The sequence below is a fragment of the Rosa chinensis genome, chromosome 6 (genome assembly GCF_002994745.2).
Source record: "Rosa chinensis cultivar Old Blush chromosome 6, RchiOBHm-V2, whole genome shotgun sequence".
Classification (NCBI taxonomy): Eukaryota; Viridiplantae; Streptophyta; class Magnoliopsida; order Rosales; family Rosaceae; genus Rosa; species Rosa chinensis.
In genome coordinates, this window is record NC_037093.1 from 16,801,434 (window position 1) to 16,825,067 (window position 23,634).

General features: G+C 37.5%; 2 protein-coding genes across 2 annotated transcripts; both read right to left on the reverse strand.

The window, feature by feature from the left end:
• Positions 1-842: 842 nt before the first annotated feature.
• LOC112174165 lies at positions 843-1,677 on the reverse strand. Its single transcript, XM_024311895.2, has one exon. The coding sequence runs from the start codon at positions 1,611-1,613 to the stop codon at positions 1,056-1,058; it is 558 nt and encodes a 185-aa protein (XP_024167663.1). The 5' UTR covers positions 1,614-1,677; the 3' UTR covers positions 843-1,055.
• A 16,986-nt stretch (positions 1,678-18,663) lies between these two features.
• Positions 18,664-19,250, reverse strand: LOC121049964. The gene is made up of 2 exons (XM_040508465.1): positions 19,074-19,250; positions 18,664-18,989 (listed from the first exon to the last, which is right to left on the reverse strand). Exons 1-2 carry the CDS (start codon positions 19,216-19,218, stop codon positions 18,664-18,666), a joined length of 471 nt encoding a protein of 156 aa, XP_040364399.1. The 5' UTR covers positions 19,219-19,250.
• Positions 19,251-23,634: the final 4,384 nt, after the last annotated feature.

Here is a 23,634-nt window from a genome sequence, read left to right on the forward strand (position 1 = left end):
TTTGATGGCTTGAGAAAGAAAAGTGATTGACTTCATGTTTGGTAAGCACAAGTAAGCACAAGGAGAGGAACAAGTTTTCCAAAGCAAAGGAAAGGAAAAAAGTGGGAAAGAATTAATCCTTCCATACCCATAAGGGATTCATCATTTTCCATTACTCATTCATTGTATTAGTTATTTACATTTATAATTTCATTAATAATTATTGTCATTACGACTTTTTAGTGTTACCAAACATAGGAATGGAAAGTTTATAGAATTTTTAATTTCTTAATTTCCAATCTTATGGGAAAGACAAATTTATTATTTTCCTTTTTGTGAACTAAACAAGTCATTTCTACCCTTTTTCCTAACTCTCTTCCTCGGCTTCATATGTTTAGTTATGTGAGCTGCATCGATGGTTTCCAACTCTTCCATATCGGGAGTCCAAGATGGGACTCACATAATGTAAGATCATCGAGTTTAAACAAAAGTTGAGAAGAAGGCCAGGTCCTACATTTTTTTTTTTTTTTCACTAAACTATGTCTCATACTGCTAGAATATGTACTGGCAAATGAGAATCAATTTAGTAGATTTAATTGAAAATTACCAATATAGCTTTGAATTCGGCATCCTACTTTAATTTTGAGGTTGCTTCAATCTAGAATATCATACGTTGCTGTGTCGTAAAACAATATTGCTGGAAAAGAGCAACATCTTCTTGTACATACGCAACATGAGTTGCATGATTAAAATAGCATGTTGCCCTTAATTGAGGGAGCCCCAGAGTAGGTTATAAAAGAAAAAGAAAAGAAAAGAATATGTACTAGCAAAGACATCCCTTTAAATGACGATTAGAAAATAAAGATTTCAATCATTATGCAAAACTGTGTAATAGAAATGATCAGAGACAATTTCATATGTATACTGTCTGTGATTGTGATCCACTTCTAATATGTTCATATATTCATTTGAAATCAGTTGTTCATCCTCTATGCCCATAAAAACAAGCATACCCAACTCCAGAAACAGAATTAGGGTGTTGTTAAGTTCCAATATATAAACACTAACCATGGATATCATTGCAGAACCCAAATCTCACCACCCTCTTCCCTATCCTCGTCTTCCAAAATCACACTCAACTTTGCCATAGAGGTATAACTTCCACCACCACCATGGCGTCCGCTTCTCCCTCTTCTTTTCCTCACTGTGTCTCGATGAACGCCAAAACTGCCGCTGCCGGCTGCCATCTTAGGCTTGACATCCTTCTTAATAGTACTAAATACAATTTGATCATCCCCTCCTTTACAACAACACCTATTACTCCGTCTCATATTGCCAAGCGCCAAACTTGCCCTAACAGCCAAAGCCGCCATCTCCTCTGCCCGAAGAGGCTTATCCAACCAACTTACCGGCAACACAAAGTAAAGCTGACCCAGCTGAAGCTCTTCTTCCCCATTAACAGCTGTAACAAAGCCTCCGAAATCCATGTTGTCGGCGTCACATACAAAGCCCGAGGAGCTGATCTTCTGCAGTACGTAGGATGCCCTAACTGGGTCTGAGAATTCTTGGAGCTGCCCATCTTGGAGAATCAATTTGGCTGTGGCCACGGAGGTTGACGAGCTGCAAATGCCCATTTAGACAATGAGTCATTTTGGTTAGGACTTCGAAGTTTAAAGGAAGATCTACGCGTTTGTTTTGTTAATTTGATTGTATTTTGGTTACTCTTTAATTAAGGGATCCCAACAGATATTGTACTTTATTTGTGTTAACTTTTCTTGCAACTTGGGATTGATCGCCATTATCCTGGACTATTCTCTTCCAACAGTTGTTTGGATATATACGTTGATCCATATATTTATGGAAATTATTCTAGTGTAGGACTTGTTTCCAATATATATACGTTGATCCATATATTTATGGAAATTATTCTAAGAGTGCATTTAATATAATCTAACCATTCATTTATGTCGGTGCAAGTCTATGTCGGTGCACTGAATCCTCCCCCATATATTTATGAGAAATACTTAATTGCTTTCAAAAATATTTACTTTATTTATCATGATTGAATTTGAGCATACCTAAAACATGATTCAACCTATATAAGATTTTGATACCATTTGTTGCAGCGTCTTTACAACTTGTACACTCGTATATACTCTCATTTTCCTTTCATATAAAACTAACTAAATCATGAAATCGAAAGAATTAATTATATTTCCATAGAAGTTGATTAAGTAGGTCCAAGGCTTGACAATGGCAATTAACTTCTTTTCGTATATTGGAGAAGAAACATTCCATATATTGGCGAAGAAGCATTCCATAGAAGTTGAAATTTACTTATTATTGTTGAGAGATATGTCATTCACTAACAACTTTATCGTCACTTCAGCGAGATCTGAAGCAGAATACTTGAATCGCTGTTCTGGTTTTCTGGTATGGGAAAGGTTTGTGGTTTAGGGTGTTTCTTGCCTCTTCATTTTTGGAAGACCATTGTTCTTCGATTTGGTTAAATAACCTTGATTTTGCTATGATTTCAACGTTTGTTGAGTTGCGTTTTTACTTTAAATTTCTCTCATATTTTTAAATAAATAATGTGGTATGTGTTTGACACAAAAGTTAAAACACGTTAAAAAAAAATGTGGTGTGTTATTGATACACTTATATTCTCTATTCACACACCCTCTCATTTTTTATTACTTTAATTCAATTTTTTTTATAAAATACCATAATTACCCTCCATTGCTATTATCTTTTTTTTTTTCTTTCTATTTTCAATTTAGCAAGTCAATCATTCCTAGTTTTATTTGTCTGCTTCCTTCTGTGACTCATTCAAAACTCTTTTTTTCCTTTTTTCCCCTATCAAAAACTAGTATAATCACCATCCAACTAAAAGGCAATTCTTCAAAATATAGAGACCCATTAGAAGCAAAAAATACCCAATTTCTTATTAATGAAACACGTACAGAAATAAATATGATGAAATTATTCAAGCAGTGATATCAATTCTAAGTTAAAACCCAAAAAATCAAACAGACCCACATAACTACCAAGCCGAAGGAAACCAAAACCTTAATATTAAAATTGTATTTAACAAGTACACCAAATAATTTCAGTTAGCATCACATTAGAGAGATAGAATGAATATGTTGTTAGAACTTGTTGGTGTTTAAGTCCCACATTGAAAACAAGTCCCACACTTGTCCTTTATATGTGTATAAACAAAACACATGTTAAATGGATAAGTGGAGGGACAAGGTCCATCGGGGTGAATGCCCATTGAGTTGGAGCTTTGTAAATATAAATAAATATAAATTTATTTATATAAAAGATTAGGCTTTGGGCCTTGGGGCTTTGGGGACTTAATTAAATTCCAACAAATAATTTTCTTTTTTGTAAATTCAGATAAATGTGAATATAACTGTTTGGATAAACAATTGCAATTGTTCAATTCAAACTCAAATGAACAGTTGCGTCTTCTTCTCCGAACTCTATAAAAGGACGTCAAATTTTTTTGGAAAGTACATCAGTTTCTGACATCTCTTCTTCTACAAACACTCTACAGAAACACAAGTGAAGTTCGCATTGGAATGAGAGTTGTATCCTACAGGGCAGACGTCTACGATCAACCACAGCACACGTGTGGGGATGAAATTATGTCTTAAAACATTGCGCTGCATACGCAAGCCTCTCTCACAAGATCAAATCAATGAATTCATATCTACTTATTGTATTTATTTGTATATTGCTTTATATTTGTCCATATATTTTGTCGTCAAATTCTATTGATTTATAAAGATTCCAATGACTAGGATTGACCAGGGGTTATCAATCCCCTTGTGAAATAACATATGCTAGAGAAGTTTTTTATGATAAAAATAATAATAATAATAATAATAAAGAGGAAAATGTTCAAGTAAAACCCTAATTTGTGTTTGGCCCAAACTCTAGGTTACTTGACCTAGTGGTACACTACAACAGAAAGTCTCTTTAGCGACCAAGTTTTTAGTGAGGAATTTATTTTCCTCGGTAAATGTCACATTTTACGAGGAATAATTAAGTTCCTCACTAAATGCCATTAGGTTTTTTACGAGGAACATGTTTTCCTCCCTATATATCACTTTCTACGACTAATATTTCAGTTCATCACTAAAGGTGACCATGATTTGGTCTCCCAAATCGTCATGTTATTAGCGAGGAAATATAAGACTTGAGTGATGAATTTTTTCATCGCAAAAACGACATTCAACGAGGAAATAATGATTTCGTCGTTATTTGATTGGCGGAAAATTGTGTATGACCCGCCAAATTCAAAGGCGACAAAACTATGGTTTTCTCGCTGAAAGTCTATGTCCTACGAGGAACCATTTCCTCGTTAAAAGAAACAATTAGAGAGGAAATAATACTTTCCTTGTTATTAGTTTGGCGGATAATTGAGTAAGACCCGCCAAATTCAATGGCAACAAAACTATGGTTTCCTCGCTAAAACTTTGTGTTCTACGAGGAACCATTTTCTCGTTAAAAGAAGCAATTGGCGAGGAAATAACACTTTTCTCGTTATAAGTTTAGCGAAAAAATGTGTAACGCCTACCAAATTCAACAGCGACAAAATTATGGTTTCCTCACTAAATGTCTGTGTTCTACGAGGAACTATTTTGTCATCAAAAGAAGCCATTAGCGAGGAAATAACACTTTCCTTATTATTAGCGAGGAAATAACACTTTCCTTATTATAAGTTTGGTCGAAAATTGTGTAAGATCCGCCAAATTCAACGGCGACAAAACTATTGGTTCATCACTAAAAATTCGTGTTCTACGAGGAACCATTTCCTCATAAATAAAAAAAGCAATTAGCAAGGAAATAACTATTTTCTCATTATAAGTTTGGCGCAAAATTTAATAGCGATGAATGTGAGCATTTCTCACTAGAAGTCTCATTTTAACGATGAATGATTTCATTGCCCTTGATACATTTAGCGAGGATCTAATTATTTCATTGTTGTAGGTTTTGATGGGAAAAAATGTGATTAAGGACAAAAAATTGGCAATACTAAAAAAAAGTTTAAGGCTGAAAGAACTTAAAAAAAAAAGAAAAAGAATTAGGTAAAAAATTAACAAAACACTGTATTCTATTATATTGAGATTTTTTTTAAGAATAATTATATTGATATTTTTGAACAAAGAAACCTGCAAAAAAAAAAAGCACATAAAATAAAGCCAATGGAGACAAAAATAAGTAGTGAATAGAATAGAAATGGGTAAAAAAGTTAATAAAAAAATTGCGTTATTTTATACTAAGATTTTTAGATAAAATTCCTGAAATTGTTAATCCTAATCTTAATAGAAAATTGTTTTTACGTAATTATCCCTTATACATATACTATGGAAACCTCATTAATTAGAATGGGTAAAGAAGTAAAATTATAAATAACAACAAATATTCATTATCTCTTTTTTGTTTGGATCAAAAAATAGTTATTATCTTTTGATTTTAGAGGTAATAAGGATAAAAATCTCTTCCAGAGAAGGAAGAGGATAAATCATTCTCTAAAAAAAGAAAAAAGGATATACCTAAAATAAAATGAAGAGAATAATCAAGCCGAGCCAGAGAGTCGCAGAAGATGGAGGAAACATCATATTCAAGAACACGAGACGGGTAAACATCAAGTTAGACAAAGGACCGATAAGGTGATAAGTGATCGCTCAACCTAGCGATCCGGGCTGAGTGCGTCATTTCCGGATCGTGGGTTGCCGGAGAGATCAGTGTTTCCGGTAACTCTGTGACTAAGCACGTACGTGAATGACATATGTGTTTAATAGAGTGTATACCATTTATCCATGAGACACATTGTTTGTTTTGTGATCATACTCAATAACCTCCTTGTTGCATCATTGCTAGCCTTTATCTCGTATAACATATATATATGTTTTTGATTTTTTCCTACTCCAATTATATGAAGGAGCTTTCACATTGATGATTAATTTAGAATTTTCTATTCCCATTAGATTGAGGAGTTTTCACAATCCTAATAGATTAAGGGTAAATGCTCTATAAGAGGCACACCGACATGTACTACAAGTAAGACTTCCAATGAATGATATATGCTAGTTGTTTATATTTGTTGAAATCGTTTTTTGTTTTTCTATTTAAGTGTGCAATGCACTATTGACGTATCTGATTTCATAATCATTATTCATTTATTCATATGCACAAGCATTATTCATATTTTTGCTTTTAAAACTATGATCAAATATCATGGACCTCTCTACAATTGAAAACCGTTAACATATTCACAAATCACAATCATAAAGATACCTTTTTTTTTTTATCAAGAAGAAACTTCATTAATAATGAACTGGATATAATGAGTTTTGGCATCATCTCATACACAGAAATAGCCACTAAACTTCACACTGGAACTCCAACATGACTGACTAAAGGAGTCATAAAGATACCTAAACCCATTTTTATTTTTATAAACACATTTTGTTTTTATCAATGGCATATTGGAGGAATAGAGAAAAAGAAAAAGATAAAAAATAGAGAAGCGGGACAATGAAAAGTTGAAAAGACAGAAGGCGGGGAGGAAAAAACATAGAGGCGCTAATATCCAAAGAAAAAAAATGTAAAGATAAAACCCTTGGGTTTTGTTTCCTATCTCTCAGCCACTTTTCTTTGTCTCACGCGTTCTCCTCTACTGAAACTCAGTCTCTCTGAGGCTCCATCTCTAAACTCCCATCTTTGAAGCTCTTATCTCTATGAGTAAGGTTAGATTCATCTTTCTTCCTCCCTGTGTAACATTCTTGTATAGCTTGATTAATCAAGGTCTTATTTTCTGCTAAATCTAAATTTGAGATGTCGTAGTGTATATAATTTGAGGTAATTTCAATTGCCCTCTTATTCTGGGTTTGATTATTTGTGCAATTGGTAAACCCTGGATTGAGAATGTTTTCTTATGATTAGTTTTCAAAAACAGAACAAAGTTTTGATTGAAGCCAACCTGGCGTGCAATTTCGGGTGCCGTTACTACAGCCTTAACTGTTGGATCTACAGCCTACTTTATATACCGTACGGTCCCGTTGTTGGCTGAAGTCGTCAAATCGGAAAGGGCTGCAAACTAGTAAGAATTTCTTGTATTCGAGATTTCCTAATTACAATTTTAAGATCTAGACACAATTTTAAGAAATAGATTTTATTTTTTCTGATCCGTTCTGATATTCTCGTTCGTCGTTTGCAATTTTCGGACATCCGTTGAATCTTATATTGTATGCAGTTTTGTTTGAATTTCAGTAAGAATTGATCGATCTATTTTTGTAATCAGCAAAAATCCTCATTGGCCGGTGTTTGACCCTAATTCAATATTTAATTTTGTTCAAATATCTTCGGTGGCCTGTTGTTGTTCTGTATTCATCATAAAATTGTATTTTGGCTAGAGGAAATTGCCTGAGTAACACTACTTTCCGGTTTATTACAGTGCCCTGGATCAGGCCAGTTCTCCATCCGATGCAGAACACTAAATGGGTGCAATGGTAATGCAATGTGATGTGATGCGATGGGTATTGGAGGATGACTATCGCTTGAATAATTTTAAGACCTTGTAATTAAATTATGTATCTATTATATATATCAGGTTGGAGACTCAACTTCCACAAGGTCAGTCCGCACTCTCAAACCTGCATTTTGGGTTTTTGGATATCGGTGTAGTTTGGGTTATTTGGTATTTTGGTGGGTTAATTCTCAGTTTAGAATTTGACACCCATTTGAACTAGAATAGGAGTAGAGAGAAATAATTCGTTTCTTTTTTGTTTTGATTATACTTTCATATTACATATCATATTGGGATTGTTTATTCTTAAGCTCTTTGACTTCTATTTTATTTATTTTTGATCTGTGCATCCTTTGATTGTTCATGCACTTATCAGTGGCAAAGATTTACTCCTAATTCTATTCTTATGAAATTACAATAACAAAATATTGTCCTTGTATACATATTACTTAGTAATTTGTATATATGCATACACTTAGTAATTTGTTGTCCTTGTGGTATAAATGCATGTATTGCTTGATGTAAAGCAGATAGTGGATTTGTTATCTGCATTGGTGCTGCTCTCTTGGATTGAACATCTGAGAAGGACTGCATTATGCATTACTATTTCATTAATTAGCTTACATTCTATGTCTCTGTTACAAAATTGATTGTAGTTTACTTTAGCTTCAGTCAGAGCATGTGTTTGAGAAAGACTGCATTCTGCATTACTGCTTTTGTTTTTGTTAGGTACGTACTGGTTGTTTTCTTCAGCCTATCTACTAAAGCAACCTTTTGTGCCTCTCGATTGACAATATTTAATCACTTGTGCCTGATGGTGGTGATGTCTGCTTTTGCTATTGCTAAGCTTAATTGGGGTTGTCTTTATTTATTATTGCTATTGCTCTGCTTTCTTGTACTTTGTACAATTTAGTCTCTTTCATAGCTGTATTTGTTTCAGTAAGTAAAATTTCTCCAATCTGCTATGAGCACTTTAGAGTGAGATGTCTAAAGTTAGATGTTTTTGTCAAGCATTTGGGTCATATGTAAAGTTCACATGGAGTAGTATCTGTAGGTGAAATTTAATTCATCATCTTCACATCTTGATTGCAGGCTCTGCAGGTGCTAAAGCTCTCTACAAAACCTCTAAAAGAGAACTTCCATTTCTAGTGTCTAAGTTCCAAGTGCAAGAGTAAAAAGAGATTCCAAGATATGGGAAAGTGATCAGGGAGGATGCCAAAAAAAATGGAGTTCACCAATAACAGGATGATTTAGTACAGGAGGATGCTTAAACTCTTTTGCATTAGCATATAGTATTGATCTAAGTACTTTGAATTAGTTCTTATTGTAAGGGAATACTTTGAATTATTACTTTAATTTTAATATATATTTCTTTTCTCTACTCTTTATTTATCTACATTATTGTTCCTCGCCAAAACCAAACAACTACAACAAAAATGAATTCTCTTTATGGACAAGAGAACTTACAGTGACAAAAGTAAAGTTTCTCGTCATTGAGTACGTTTATGGAGGAATGGTTTTCTCGCTAAAAGAATGCATAGTACGAGAAAAATAAAATTTCCTCGTTGAAGATAACTTATAGTAAGGAAAAACTTCCTCACCCAAAGCTATCTACAACGACAAAATTATTTTCATCTCAAAAGATGTATTTAAAATTTTTTATTATTTTTAATTTTTAAATTATTACTTATCATTAGCGAGGAAATAATAGTTTAGCGATGAAATGTATTTTATCGAGAAATATATTTAACGACTACTTTCTAGTCCTCAAAATTTTTCAATGAGGAAAAAATATGAGTTTATGCGAGGAAAAAAAATTGTAGGTAAAGAATAATGGCGAGAAAAAAATATTTTCATCGCGAAAAGGGTTTGGCGAGGGAATAGTATTTTCCTCGCAGAAACTTTTCTTGACCACCCTACTGCGAGGAACTGACGACTAAAATATTTTCCTCACGAAAACATTACGGCGAGGAAATTCTGATTTTCAGCGACAAAATTGTTCCTCGCAAATTAGCTTTTCTGTTGTAGTGGTAATAGGGTTTAGTTAGAAGAATATAGAGATTATCTTTCCTTATATGATTCAGACACTATGCCTTGTAATCCTCTATATAAAGAGTCCCCTATTATTAATGAGAATACACAGTAATTTACTCTCAATTCTGTTTCCCTAAAACACGTTATTAGCACGAAGCCCTAACCCTGAAACAAATAGCCAAACCCTGATTCAAGAAGCTAAAAACCTTGAATCCGAATACAAAACCTTGAAACCTTTTCTGACTCCACCTCACACCTTTAAGAACTCGATCCCAGGAGTCCAGAACCGGCGGCCCCACCACAAGAACCGGGCGGAAACCTACCGAACCGGCCACCGAAAGCTCCATACAACTCGCAACAAATATTCCACCGGTTCACCATCTTCCGGACCTCCGATTTCCACCAAATTTTGGTAGCAGAAGCCTCTCAAGCCAAATATTCAGGAACCGGAAGAAAAAGTACAAAAACCGGCCGAAAAGTGGGTGAATTGACCGACTAAATCTTCTACAGAAAACCGGCAGAAAAGAGAAGAAAAGAAAGAAAAAAAAGAAGAGAGGAAAATAAGGAAGCCCAAAAGCCCTGAAGCCCAGAGGCCTACTGACAAGGCCCACCGCCACGTCAGCTTCCAGGACCCACGGCCACATCATCATCAGACCCCACTGCCACGTCAACACCCAGGGACCCACTGTCGCATCAGCATCAGGACCCCACTGCCACGTCAGCGACGGTCAACACTTTTCGGCGACTTCCGATGACTTTTTCCGGCCACCTATTTCAAGGTATTTTTTACTAAAAGTTCCCATTTTTGAGTTTTTATTCAATTTCTCTTCTTTTTCTCGGGGACTTGCAATCTCCCTTCTTCTACCCCCCTTTCTTTATCATAGGGGAGACCAAATTAAGCCGAACTATGGGGGTTCGTGCTCACTCCAATCTTAGAGTTTGTTAAGATCTCCAAACTTAGAGTTTGTAGAGAATTTATGATCGACCACTTACGTCATTGTTTCGATCTAATCTAATATCTCTTGGAATCGAATTTCTTGGAAGCGACTATGCTCAGAAATTCCTAATTTCTTGAAAGCGATTACGCTGAGAAATTTTATATGTTTTCGTGGTAGCCTATTGCGCTCCGAAACTAACCCTAATTTCTTGTTCTCTTTCAGGATGAGTAACCTGAACAAATTGGACTTTACTCTATTGGGAACAATTGGCTCTGGATATCACAGGGGGGTTCGTGATGACCGCCAGCATCTCAAGGCCGATGGAATCCTGGATATGATTCTCAAGCCTAGCCAGAACGTGCTAACTGTTGAGCAAGCTCAAGCTTTAGAAGCAAATAGAGCAGCCTTAGAGGCAAATAAGGCGAAAGCCATCATTCTAATGATTCGTCATATGGATGATTCGCTCCAGTACGAGTGTATGAATGAAGAAGACCCCAGAAGGCTGTGGGTCTCACTCGAAGAAAGATTTGGCAACGTCCGTGACTCCCTGCTTCCTGACCTAGAAGTGAGATGGCATAGCCTCCGCTTCTGTGATTTCAAGTCAGTTCTTGACTACAACTCGGAAGCACTTTGCATTAAATCCTTAATGGAATTCTGTGGTAAAGAGATCACAGATGCGATGTTGATTGAGAAAACTCTCTCTACCTTCCCCGTCTCTACATTGATGGTTGCTAAGAACTATCGAATTGATGTTACTGCAAGACGGATCACAAGGTTTCATGAGCTCATTGGAGCTATGAATGTCGCTGAAAAGCATGACAACATCCTTGTGAAGAACTATAATTCGAGACCCGTGGGAACAGAGCATATTCAGGAATCCAATTATAGTCGCACCCCAAAAAGAGGGCGCCAAGAGTGAAACTCTAATCTTAGGTATACATTTGGACGTTCTGATCCATATAATCGCTCTACTTGGGAAGGTAACCGCTACAATAGGCGAACACGGAATCTAAGAGGTCAACGTAGAAATAGAGAGGGAGGCAACGCCTCTGGCCATGTTGGTGGCGCCACCAACACTAAGAGCCATCTAAATGACGCTTTCAAAGCACCTCAATCTTGGACTTTGAGCAAAGAGATGTATGTTCTCGATGTGGAGTGTCTGACCATTGGGCACACATTTGTAGAGCTCGTGAAGAACTAGTCACCGCCTACAAAACATATTGTGAAGGAAGAGAATCTCACTATGTGGAACAAGAAGATCAAGAAGATGATCTAGAGTGAATGGTTGAAGACTACAAATCTGGCTGAGATCAATTGATCGCCAATTCTGTTTAAGTCTTTATTTTTCCAAGAGATGTAATAGGCAATTGCCATATATTTTATAGTAAATGTCAATGGCTTAGTCTTTCTTCAAAGTAGGCTCACCCAAAGTAAGTGTGATGTCTAGGAACGTTATGAGATTAGTGGTACTTAAGCGAGCCTTGCTCCACCGACATCTCTTTACTCACTTGGTCACATTTATTTTGGAATTACCGAAATAAGTTAGACGACTACCATTATTTTGCATTAGCTAGCATTTTGGATAAGATTTTATTTGGTTAAAGAGACAATGATGTAATCCTTTGGCTTATGAATAAAATTTCGAGTTCTTTTCATTATGACTTAATTTTGATTCTAAGCATATTACTTTTGTGACTTTGATGGTTGGGTCATCAATATTAATTCAAGGACATGGAATAGCCCAAGTTCCCCCTGCCAAATGGCACCTTGATTACTGTCACAGAAACTCTATACGATCTTAGGGCACATCGTACCCTATGAATAGCCAACGGATTCCATGCGAAAACGCATGTAGAGAACGGAAATGAGTTCCTTTGCAATACCTCTAATGATTGCAAACAAAGGCGCATCTTAGAGAAGTTTATGTGTCTCTCTAGTAGACTCTATGTCACTATTCGAGCTATTAAATCCAATAAAGTTATGAGAGAAGATCTCTTGGATTTAGACACATATTGGCTTTCTCACGACATGATAGGTCATTCTAGTCATGATATGATGATCCATCTACTAAAGACTTCACATGGACATTGTTTGTCTTGAGCGACATGAAGCATGAATCAAAAGTTGATTCCTGGACTAAGTGTGACCGACGCTGTTGCCTAGGGCACCGCCTCCGTCCACCACCAGCCTAGGGCTGGCGCAGTCCCTAACCATAACGCCATGGATGGCATCCATCATGGTAATAGCGCCCCAGGTGATGCTGCAATCACCAACTTGCTTCAAAATAGCATTTCAGACGCTCAGGCCTAACCGAAATTCTCATTGGTTGCTTCTAAAGCCTCTCGCTTTTTTTTTTACAAAGCTCGTTCCTTAGGAAAATTAGGACTGAGACCGTCCTATACAAAGGATATGAAAATACTCATTATGTTCTTACATAGAATCCATGGAGATTCTGTGGACTAGTTCAACCAACTTGCAAACGCTTAAATATTTCATGATGTTGGTTGACACGCAAACACGATGGTCATGTGTTGTGCCATTGTCCACCTATAAATGCTGCTTATGCTCCACTTCTAGCACATATCATATGACAACTGGCTCACTCCCCAGATCATCCTATTCAGTCAATTGGATTTGACTATGCTAGAGAGTTTACATCGAAAGACTTTCGATGGATATTGCAATGGGATTGATGTTGGACATCATATTCCCATGTAAACACCCCAATGGTCTTACGGAAATGACTACAATGGTAGTCCGAACATTGGTAATGCGCACCAATCTCCTTATATCCGCCTGGGGTGATGCAATATCGCATGCAGTTATGCTAATTCGTCTACGACGCACCACCACTCAATGTACCTCTGCGTTACAGCTAATGATTGGGTACAAGTATTGTACTTACGCATATTTAAGTGAGCCATTTATGTGCCAATTGCGCCGCCACAGGGCTTTATGATGGGTCCTTACAGACGAATGGGCAACTACGTTGGATTTGAGACTCCAACAATCGTCCGCCACTTAGTGCCCATGCAAGGCGATCTCATTACCACTAGATTTGCGGGTTGTCACTTTGATGAGACAGTCTTCCCGTGGTTAAGGGGAGATAAGAACACGAATGTTCAGTAGGAACGACAGGAATTGTCGTGGCCTGTCCCCACTATGTCTCATCTCGATCCCTGTTAAAGTGACGAGATCACACAAATATGCTGCAAACATGCCTGCACGGAAGTACGTCCCTACGAGAGGACGTAGCGCCACCCTACACGGAGGTAGGCATGATGCTAACCCTAAAGAGAGTGGCACTCTGGCGTTAAAGGCCATGGCCCCAACTAGGATGCGTCGGAGGCCCGTGGGTTCGAATGTCACTTTGGTACATTCCAATCCTTTGATCATCAAGACTCAAAATCTGTCTCATGAGAATCTTCCAGATTAAGGTTATCTTTGGGGGACGCCTCAACGTTAGAACCTATTCTTAAGAATATAGAGCTCTATGAAAATTACACTAGTGTATATGAGACGTGGGATAGAAACTCCATCATAATTGATGACGTAATTGCGTTTTCATTATGCATGAGTTTGTTTGAGTCCGATGATATCGAATCACGCTCCGTTGATGAATGAATGCCAACGTAGAGAAATTTGGCCTAAATGGAAAGATGCGATCCAGGTTAAGATGGATTCTTTAATGAAGAGGAGGTTTTCGAGCTAGTGATGCCAATACTTCCTAACATAAAACCTATTGACTAATGGGTCTTCGTTAGAAAGCATGATGAACAAAAGAGATGGCAATCTCGCCTTATGGTGTAAGGCTTCTTACAAAACGCACTGGAATCGACTATGATGAGACATATTCTCTTGTAATGGATGTCATTGCACTCCATTACCCTGTCAGTTTGGTAGTTTCTGAATAATTGAATATGCAGCTTACAAATGTGGTCACTACGTATCTCTATAAGGATCTAGATACGGAATATACATGAAGGTTCATGGTGAACTTCATTTACCCAAGTCAAGTGGCTCTAGACCACGGAGCGCGTTTACAAAGAGGTTGAAACGCTCGCTAAAATGACTACTTGATTGGGAAGGGATATGCCCAAGCGTTTCCACAACAAGTTTCAGATTCCATCGCGGTTCATGTTGGACATGATCTTCATTAGAAGCCCTTAAAGAGTTAAGGGAAACCGCTAAACACTTCAAATCTGAGTTTGAGATGGAGGATTTTGGGAGAACACGATTATGTGTTGATTTGGAACTTGAGCATCGTGTTGATAGATGCTTAGGCATTTTGACAAGGTCAAACCTTCAAGCACCCCCATGATCGTCCTTAGTCTTGATCCTGAAAAGGATCCTCTTCATCTGAAGGATGATGACGAAGATGAGCTAGAGGCAGAAGTGCCTTACTTGAGTACAATAGGCGCATTATTGTACTTAGCTCAATGCATAGGACCGGACATCTCATTTGCAGTGAACTTGTTAGCTAAGGTATAGTTGTGCGCCAACGCGACGCCATTTTGATTGGTGTAAAAGACATCTTTCAGTACTTGAGATGTACGATTGATATGGGCTTGTTCTATCCCTACAGAGAGATGATGGATTGGGACCAATCACACACCAGAAACGCCGCCAACACTGGCCTGCGTTCTCTATCCCCACCCTAAAATGACATAAGTGTTTTGGAAGGTTTTGCTGATATTGGATATCTCTCTGACCCATACAATGGTCATTCCCAAACTGGTTAAGTGTTCACCATGGGAAAAGACCGTGATATCTTGGAGGTCTATAGAATAGACCTTTGTAGCTATATCTTTGAACCATGCAGAGATTATTGCTCTTCATGAAGTGGTTCGTGAATGTTTATGGATTGGATCCATAATTACGCATGTTCGAACAATTGTGGTTTGAAGTCTACCACAAGATGAGCCTACGAGCATTTAGGATAATGCTATTCGTTTTGAACAAATGAAGCAAAGCTACATCAAAAGTGACAACACCAAGCATAATCAGCAACAACAGACTCTCCTCAAATACCAAAGTGAACTAGGTTCGATCTGAGGATAATGTGGCAGACTTGTTTACTAAGTCATTGCCCAAATCCACGTTCGAGAAACATGTGGCAAGAATTGGCTTGTGGAAATTATCTGAACTCCCATGATCGTAGTCATCAGGGGGAGACGCAGACATCAGGGGGAGATGTCTACATGTTCACCTCGAAACGTGAAGGGTGTGTTGTGCTATTTTTCCCTTTCGACCGAGGTTATGATGTCTACATGTTCACCTCGAAACGTGAAGGGTGTATTGTGCTCTTTTTCTCTTTCGACCGAGGTTATTTTTGTCCCACTGAGTTTTTGTTACTCGGCAAGGTTTTTAACGAGGCAACGAGAGAAGCACCATGTTTGGGCAACACAAGGGGGAGTGTTCAAGTAAAACCCTAATTTGTGTTTGGCCCAAACTCTAGGTTACTTGACTTAGTGGTAATAGGGTTTAATTAGAAAAATCTAGAGATTATCTTTCCTTATATTATTCAGACTCTATGTCTTGTAATCTTCTATATAAAGAGGCCCCTATTATCAATGAGAATACACAACAATTTACTCTCAATTCCGTTTTCCTAAAACAGAAAAAAGATTTTTGAAGACAGAGCTCAAAGAAGGCTAGGGATGATTGACTTGTCAAATATAAAATAGAAAAAAGAAGGACTAAATATTGTTTAGTCCTTGAGGTTTTGATCAAAAAACACTTCAGTGCCTGACCTTTGAATTTCACAAGTTTAGTCCTCGTACTTCGAAATTTAGGACCAATAGGTCCTTTCCGTTAACCGTCCGTTAAAAGCTACCGTTAAGTGGCTGACATGGCGTTTCCTTCCATGCCAACTCAGCTGCTGGCATGCCATGTCACTAGTAAATTGTCCAAATTGACCCTTGCTTCATCATCCCCCATCTGCAGCTCAAATTCCCTTCAAATCATTCATATATTCCCCTAAAATTACCTCCTCCAAATTTTGCAGAAATTTGCCAATTACAAATGATTTTGCAGCCATCTGCGAATTGCACAAATTTTGCAGAAATCTGCCAATTCCAATATAAACTGATAGTATGCCACAATACCACAAGAAAAATCCTTATAGAAAAAAAATCACCAAAGTACGGAAAATACCATAATCTGCCAATTCATTCATATTAATCCATAAAATCTGCAGCAAGCCAATGAAGAACCTCTAGTTTACAAAAAACAAAAACTAGAGCATTACATCCTCAAGAACTGTTCTATTATGCATATACTTTAGCTCTAATCATCTTATCAAAAGATTAGAACTAGTAACCAAGTGGCACAACACAAGGTTGCACAAAAAAAGGATGTTTAATTTCATTTGCTTGGCAGCCTAACACTTCATCAATCTTCATACCTATTTTCCTTTACCTGAATTTTCTCTTATCCTTTGAGATGATCTTGTTGGTGTTGTAACTTGCTTGGTTGATGCCCTAGGAGCTTGTGGATGCCTTGAACTTGTGATGGTTGAGGTAGCTTGAACAAGTCTTGAGGTAGTTGGGGCAGATGTGGCTTGTCTAGGCCTCCCTCTTGTTGGGGCAGATCTATTTGCTGCCAAGCTTGTTGTCTTCATTGCAACCCACTTTTTCTAGACACACAAGAAAAAAATAGATTCAATTTAACTTGAGAATGAGACTTTTAAGTGCAGTAGATAGTAAAAATAGCATACAACATACCCTTTGATACTGAGCTCTTTCCTTCACTTTCTCCCTCAACTCATTGGCAGTCATAGGACCCTTTTTACCTCTCTTGGACTGCAGCAAACATTAACCATATAAAATAGCTTTTTATCCCACAATTAACTTTTAAACTTTGCAATTGAAACTACAAAGAAAGTGCAATGAAAAGTTGTATACTTGATTTGGAGATCCTTGACCAGCTTCATTATTTGCCTTCCTCTTCCTAGAAACAGCAGAAGCCTTCCTCTCCTTTGGAGGCAAATGCCTTTGACAAGTTTTGAGATTATGTCCTACTTGGTTGCAGTTGCTACACTTGAGTGACCTTTGCACCCTTCCAAGTTTCCCAACACCATCTTGAACCTTTTTAGAAGCATCCTTGATTCTCTTAGTCTTTGGCCTACCCGGTTGCCTTGAATATTGAGGAGGTAAGATGCTTGGTTCTTCACTTCTTGACTACATATCCATGCTATTAACAGGCATTATCACGTTGGAGTAGATACTCATATATGTACTCTTGAGGTAGCAATAGGCCACATATGCATCTACATCCTCCCTCTTTCCAAAGATGGCAGAAATTGCATGCTTACAAGGGATTCCAGTCAAATCCCACCTCCTGCAACTGCATGTCCTTGCAGCAAGGTCAACAACATTCTTGGAACCCCTCAATGTTCTCCACTTCTGCTTGGTCCGCACCATTGAATGTTGAAATGCAGTCTTCAGCAGCCTTGATCTTATTCTTCTCTATAACCTTTCTGGCCTTTGGATAGATAGTTCCTTCATAACCTGCCATATTGTCTTTCCTCCTTTGAACCCTCCTCATTAACTTCATCCGTATCTCTTCAAACATTGTGATAGGTGGCTTACCCCTTGCATGTACAATAAGGCCATTAAAGCTCTCACACATGTTGTTAATGAGGACGTCACAATTTTTGCCTGGTTTGAAGTAAGCTCTGGACCAATGTTTGGGTGGCCTCTCGGGTGCTGCAAATAACAAACAAAATCATTAACTAAAAATTACAAACAGTCTATTAAACATAAACTTAAGTGGAGACTAAGTACCTGTCAACCAATTATAAGCATCAACATCAAGGGACTTCATCTCCTCCATTTCCTTTATAAAGTAAGGCAAAGTTGTTGACTTTGCTGCTTTCCACATCTGATCCTTCATAACCTTTCCAGGAAACAGCTTGGTGAAGTTTGTCCATAAATGTCTTGCACAAAATCTGATTTCTGCAGATGGGACAACATCCTCAAATGCAGGTTTCAACCCATTCTGTTTATCACTAATAAAAGTCCAGCCTGCACCTTCATTCTCAATACTCAGGTCCTTCACCAACAATTCAAGAAACCAAGTCCAGCTATCCTTGGTTTCCAGCTCCACCATTGCATATGCCACAACCCAAGAAGTGTTGTTGGCATCTATTCCGACAGCAGTTAGAAGCTAACCCCCAAAGCAACTCTTAAGATGTTCTCCATCAAGTCCAATAACGGCTCTACATCCAGCCTTGAACCCCTCCTTTAAAGCTCCCAGGAAAATGTACATTCTTTTGAATATGGGTAGCTTCTCCCGGTTGTTGAAGTCACATTTTATGTCTATTGTTGTTGCTGGATCAACCCTCTGCAGCTCCATCCCATAATCCCTCAGCCTAGCATACTGCTCTCTAATGGATCCCTCAACCTCCAACATGGCAGCTCTTTTAGCTCTATAAGCCTGGGACCTTGAAACTCTAGCTCTAATGGAAGATGACATGGTCTTAGCTAGAGAATCTGCAAATACCAAATAGAACTAATAGTTAAAAAACAGATAAGAACCATAAACAAGTGGTTAGAAACAAGTCAGAATTAATAAACCTGGTGTTATCTCTTGGTTAAGAGCAATATGGTCCTTGAACTTTGCAGTTAGGTATCTCATCCGAACCATGCTATTGTTGAACTTTCTTGTATAGTTGTGAGTTGGTACATACTCCTTCATCTGAAGAGTGCTTTCATGTTGCATTTTTGAGGCAAACAAAAAAAATGCGCAGTTATCCTCCTTGCACACCACCCTTAACCTGGTCTTATCATTCTTGATATAGACATATTCCTATCTTCCCTGAATTGCCATCTCTCTTAAGGCATCCCTCAATACCTTTACATCTGCAAACTTCATTCCCAAGCAAAACTTTGGTTTTTTCATATCAGTTAGAGGGTTGAATTCAATCCCCACATCCTCTAACTCTCCATCAGAATTAATGGCATATTGCAGCTGTTCATCATCTGAACCATCCTCCCTAAACATATCCTCATCATCAGAAAAGTGCCCTAAATCCTCTTCCACTGTTGACTGTTCACCCTTTGATCCCACCCTTGAAGTATTGCCTTTTGAAGCTGCCTCCATCCCTGCTTCTTCCAACCAATCTTCATCCTTAGTTCCATAGTGGTCATAATCCTCATCATCAAATTGAGGATCATAATCCTCATCCTCACTTAAATCTGCCTCCTCACTGCCCCCTTGTGCAAATCCAACATCCTCAATCTCCACATCAGCCTCACCACCACCAAAGGTTTGAAGATAGCCCAACACATCTATATCATGTAGACCAAAATCCTCACCATCTATACCACTTGTCCCTTGCACCATACCTGACCCTTGCACACCACTTGTTGAACCAATACCACTACTCCCTTGTCCTATACTTGACTGGCCCCAACCACTTGATGCTTGCTGGTCACCTTTTGAAGGATTTTTCCCACTGGAATGGTACTCTATAAGCATCTATTTTCCCTTATCTTTTGGATCCAAACCTCTAGCTTGGCTTGCTTGAGTTGGTACACGGTTTTCAACCTCTCTAATCACAACTCCTTTGCTTGAATGTGGTCTGGGCTCATCCGGTAGCTCTTTTATAACAACACCACTCTTCTTTCTTGGCGAGTCAGGAAGCTCTTCTATAACAACACCACTCTTACCACCTTGACTGAAGAAGAAATCTTCGTACATGAATACATCGTCATCTGAATCCCCGAATACTTCATGAAGCTCCACATGGTCCAAGTACAGTATGATAAGCCTCCATGCCGGTACTGAACTGCACATGATAACCACATCTTTATCTATATCCAGCTTCATAAGTGTATCATGCTCATCGCCTACCCTATACCAATAGTCGATTCTTTGCTGTCTATAAGTCGGGTTAAGTTGCCTCACCATGTTATCTACCTCCACCAATGACATTTGATCTTTATCTACATTATCGTAGTAGTCAAACTTCCCTCCAACATAACACTCCTTCTGTATGCAGCCTCCATGGTACACTTTTATGGTGAAATAATCGGGGCTAGCTGCATAAGGATTACAACAACATTTGTGCTGACTCCCAAAGCAAGAAAACAGAAATGAACTTGCAAATTAAACCCTAGCCACTGTACATGCAAGAACCAAAACACAAATGTGCAAAGTGAATGCCTCCATAAAGAGGTAAAAGACAAACAGACCCACTTGCTGAAACATTGTTTAGGACCAGAAATGGCATTCTTCACACATGGGAGACAAAGACAAAAAAAATTTTCTTTACTGCCTCTAATGGACCACTTTCAGCGCTTTTAGTACTATATTAAAAGCAAAAGCAGAAAACTCACCCACAACTCCGACAATATTAAAAGCTAAACCCAACCTTCTCAACAAACACTCCACAAATTTGAAGCACTTAAATACACATCACACTGAACCTAAAGTAACCATGTTCACAAATACCACAAACCCAAAATAGTGTGGAAATCCCTAAACTCAAAAACCCAGAAATCCATAAAACCCTATTTCGATTTTCAAACCCTAGAACTCGAAACTTCCATTCCAACACAAAACCCTTTACAAAAATGTCAGAAACAACACAGAAACTACCGAAAAACAACCCACATGCCACCCCGAAAGAAACCCCCAATTTTTGTTCAAAACGCTAAAATTGGAAACCATCCAAATAGTTCATCAATTAGTTCAATTCGTCATCATGTTGTTCAAAATGGAAAGAAAACTCACTATATTCAGGGATGTCCACTTGATCGCCATCTTCAACTCTCGGAACCCAAACATCACCGTCATCTCCAGCCATGTCACCACCTCTATATCCAGCTTCTTCTACTACTTCAAAACTCTTGGGATTGAGGTTCAGTCCCCTGATTCAGAAGATTTTTCCTTTTTCTTACTTTGGGGTTTTCGATTTTGTGGGTTAGGCAGGATTAGGAGATGAGAGAGCTCGATCGATGACTTTGATAATTAGGGCTATTTTGGGAGAATGGGTTAGGCATCGGGTCCTTAGCGATCGCAAAAAACGACAGGGGCATAATGGAGAATTTGCCATCCATCCGACTTACTTAGCTCTTAGTTGGCGTCCACGTGTATGCCAGGTCACCTACTTAACTGAGAGAATCGACGGAGTGGACCTATTGGTCCTAAATTTCGAAGTACGAGGACTAAACTTGTGAAATTCAGAGGTCAGGGACTGAAGTGTTTTTTGATCAAAATATCAAGGACTAAACAGTATTTAGTCCAAAAAAGAAACATAATTGCAAAAGGAGGGTAATAATTTGTAAAAAAAAATAAAAATTAAAGTGATAGAAAAGGAGGAGGGGTGTATGAATAGAAAATATGAGTGTGTCAATAACACCAACATAAAAAAAAAAACTCGTCCAAATAAGTTAGAATTAAACTCCCAATCCACTATTACTCTCTTTCATCGATCAATAGAAAAAAAAAAATCACACCAGGGCCCCAAATAAGAGCAAGTACAAAGAAAGTAAAATGGCCAAGCAGCAAACAAATCCTAGCCCAACCAAAATCTCAAACCAAGAAACCGTCGAAACAGAAGCAAACATTGCCAGAGAAACAAGGCGGTATCCAAGAAACACAAATATCCAGACGACCAAGCCACTAAAACACGCCATAGAGATTAGAGCACACTGCTAGAAACTATCAGTGCTTTGACTGTCACTAGCTAGTCAGAATCTCTTTCATCGATTAACTTCATGATTCTAGCAAATCTAAATCATATCCGGTTCAGAAAAGAAAGAAAGAAAGAAGCTAGGCACCCTCGCTAGAAGCTATCAACGCTTTGACTGTCATTGGTCGTAGTCAAAATCGATCTCTTTCATTGATTAACTTTATGATTCTAGCAAATCTAAATCATATCCGGTTCAAAAATAAAGAAAGAAGGCACCCTGAAACTTGTTGAATATAAAATTGGACCTACATGTGCATATATGAGTATTGCACCAACTGCATGCATGCGTTATGCAGTTGAGGTGTTTTATTTGTACTTGGACCTCGGTTTAGACCTACTAGAAAGTGGCTACAAAGGACTTTTATGTTTGGCATACATAATATAAACTAAATTTGTAGTCTACACATTTATGATTGTAGGCAACAACAATCAAATACAATTGTATGCCTGGAGGATCCAAATCCCCTTATGAATTTATAACCTAATCATAGTCAGATAAGGTTGTAAATTAATTTCACGCAGTTTGAGCTCACCTTGTATTTGACTATTGTTTATGAGAAACTGAGTTAAATATGAATTTAATATTACATATTTTGGATAAGTAAAACCAGCAACGCTCAAACACATGAATATATTTAATTCCTAAAACTCGTGAGCAACTTGTATATTTTATTTAACTTGTTTGGAGCCTACTCCATGTTAAAACACGGCTAATACCAATAGAGTATTTGGCAGTATAATTAAAGGATGATGCTATTCATACACCCGTTTTCTCTATTCACACACCTCTTTTATTTTTCTATTATTTTAATTCAATTTTTTATATATAAATTACCCTAACTACCCTCCCTTGTAATTATTATTATTATTATTATTATTATTATTATTATTATTATTATTATTTCTATTTGGCAAGCTAATCATGAATCAAACATCATTATACAATAAATCAATTTTTTTCACCTATATAAATAAGGAAAAATAATACGTTCATTAAGTAGAATGACATGCATTATTATACAAGGAATATGTTTCCCAGATAATTACGTTCATCCAACTGAATCTAAATTGCAAATGTCAGTGAGCCATAACATGTAGGTTAGCTAGCCTAACAAACACCGTGGATGTCATAAGTTCAAATCTCACTGATATCATGGGTGGGGACGTGGGGTGGGGAAAAAATTATCGTCCAGAATATAAAATATAAAAAATAATAAAATAATAAAAAACTGAATCTAAATTGCAAAGTTTGTCTCTTCTGCGTTTAGATTCTTCATTTTCAAAAGCATGCTTCATACCCCTCTTACTTGTATGAGGACAAACTTTGCAATTTTGATTTAGTTGATGAACGTAATTACTTGGGAAACATATTTATTGTCTAATAATATACGTCATTCCACTTAATGAACATATTATTTTTCTTTCAATTATATAGGGGT

Bases quoted from the DNA above. Each gene is read 5' to 3' on its own strand.
- LOC112174165 (XM_024311895.2), bottom strand. From the start codon at position 1,613: ATGGGCATTTGCAGCTCGTCAACCTCCGTGGCCACAGCCAAATTGATT.
- LOC121049964 (XM_040508465.1), bottom strand. From the start codon at position 19,218: ATGCAACATGAAAGCACTCTTCAGATGAAGGAGTATGTACCAACTCAC. The intron at 18,990-19,073 runs GTTTATTAATTC...TGGTATTTGCAG, and splicing joins TAACCAAGAGATAACACCAG to ATTCTCTAGCTAAGACCATG.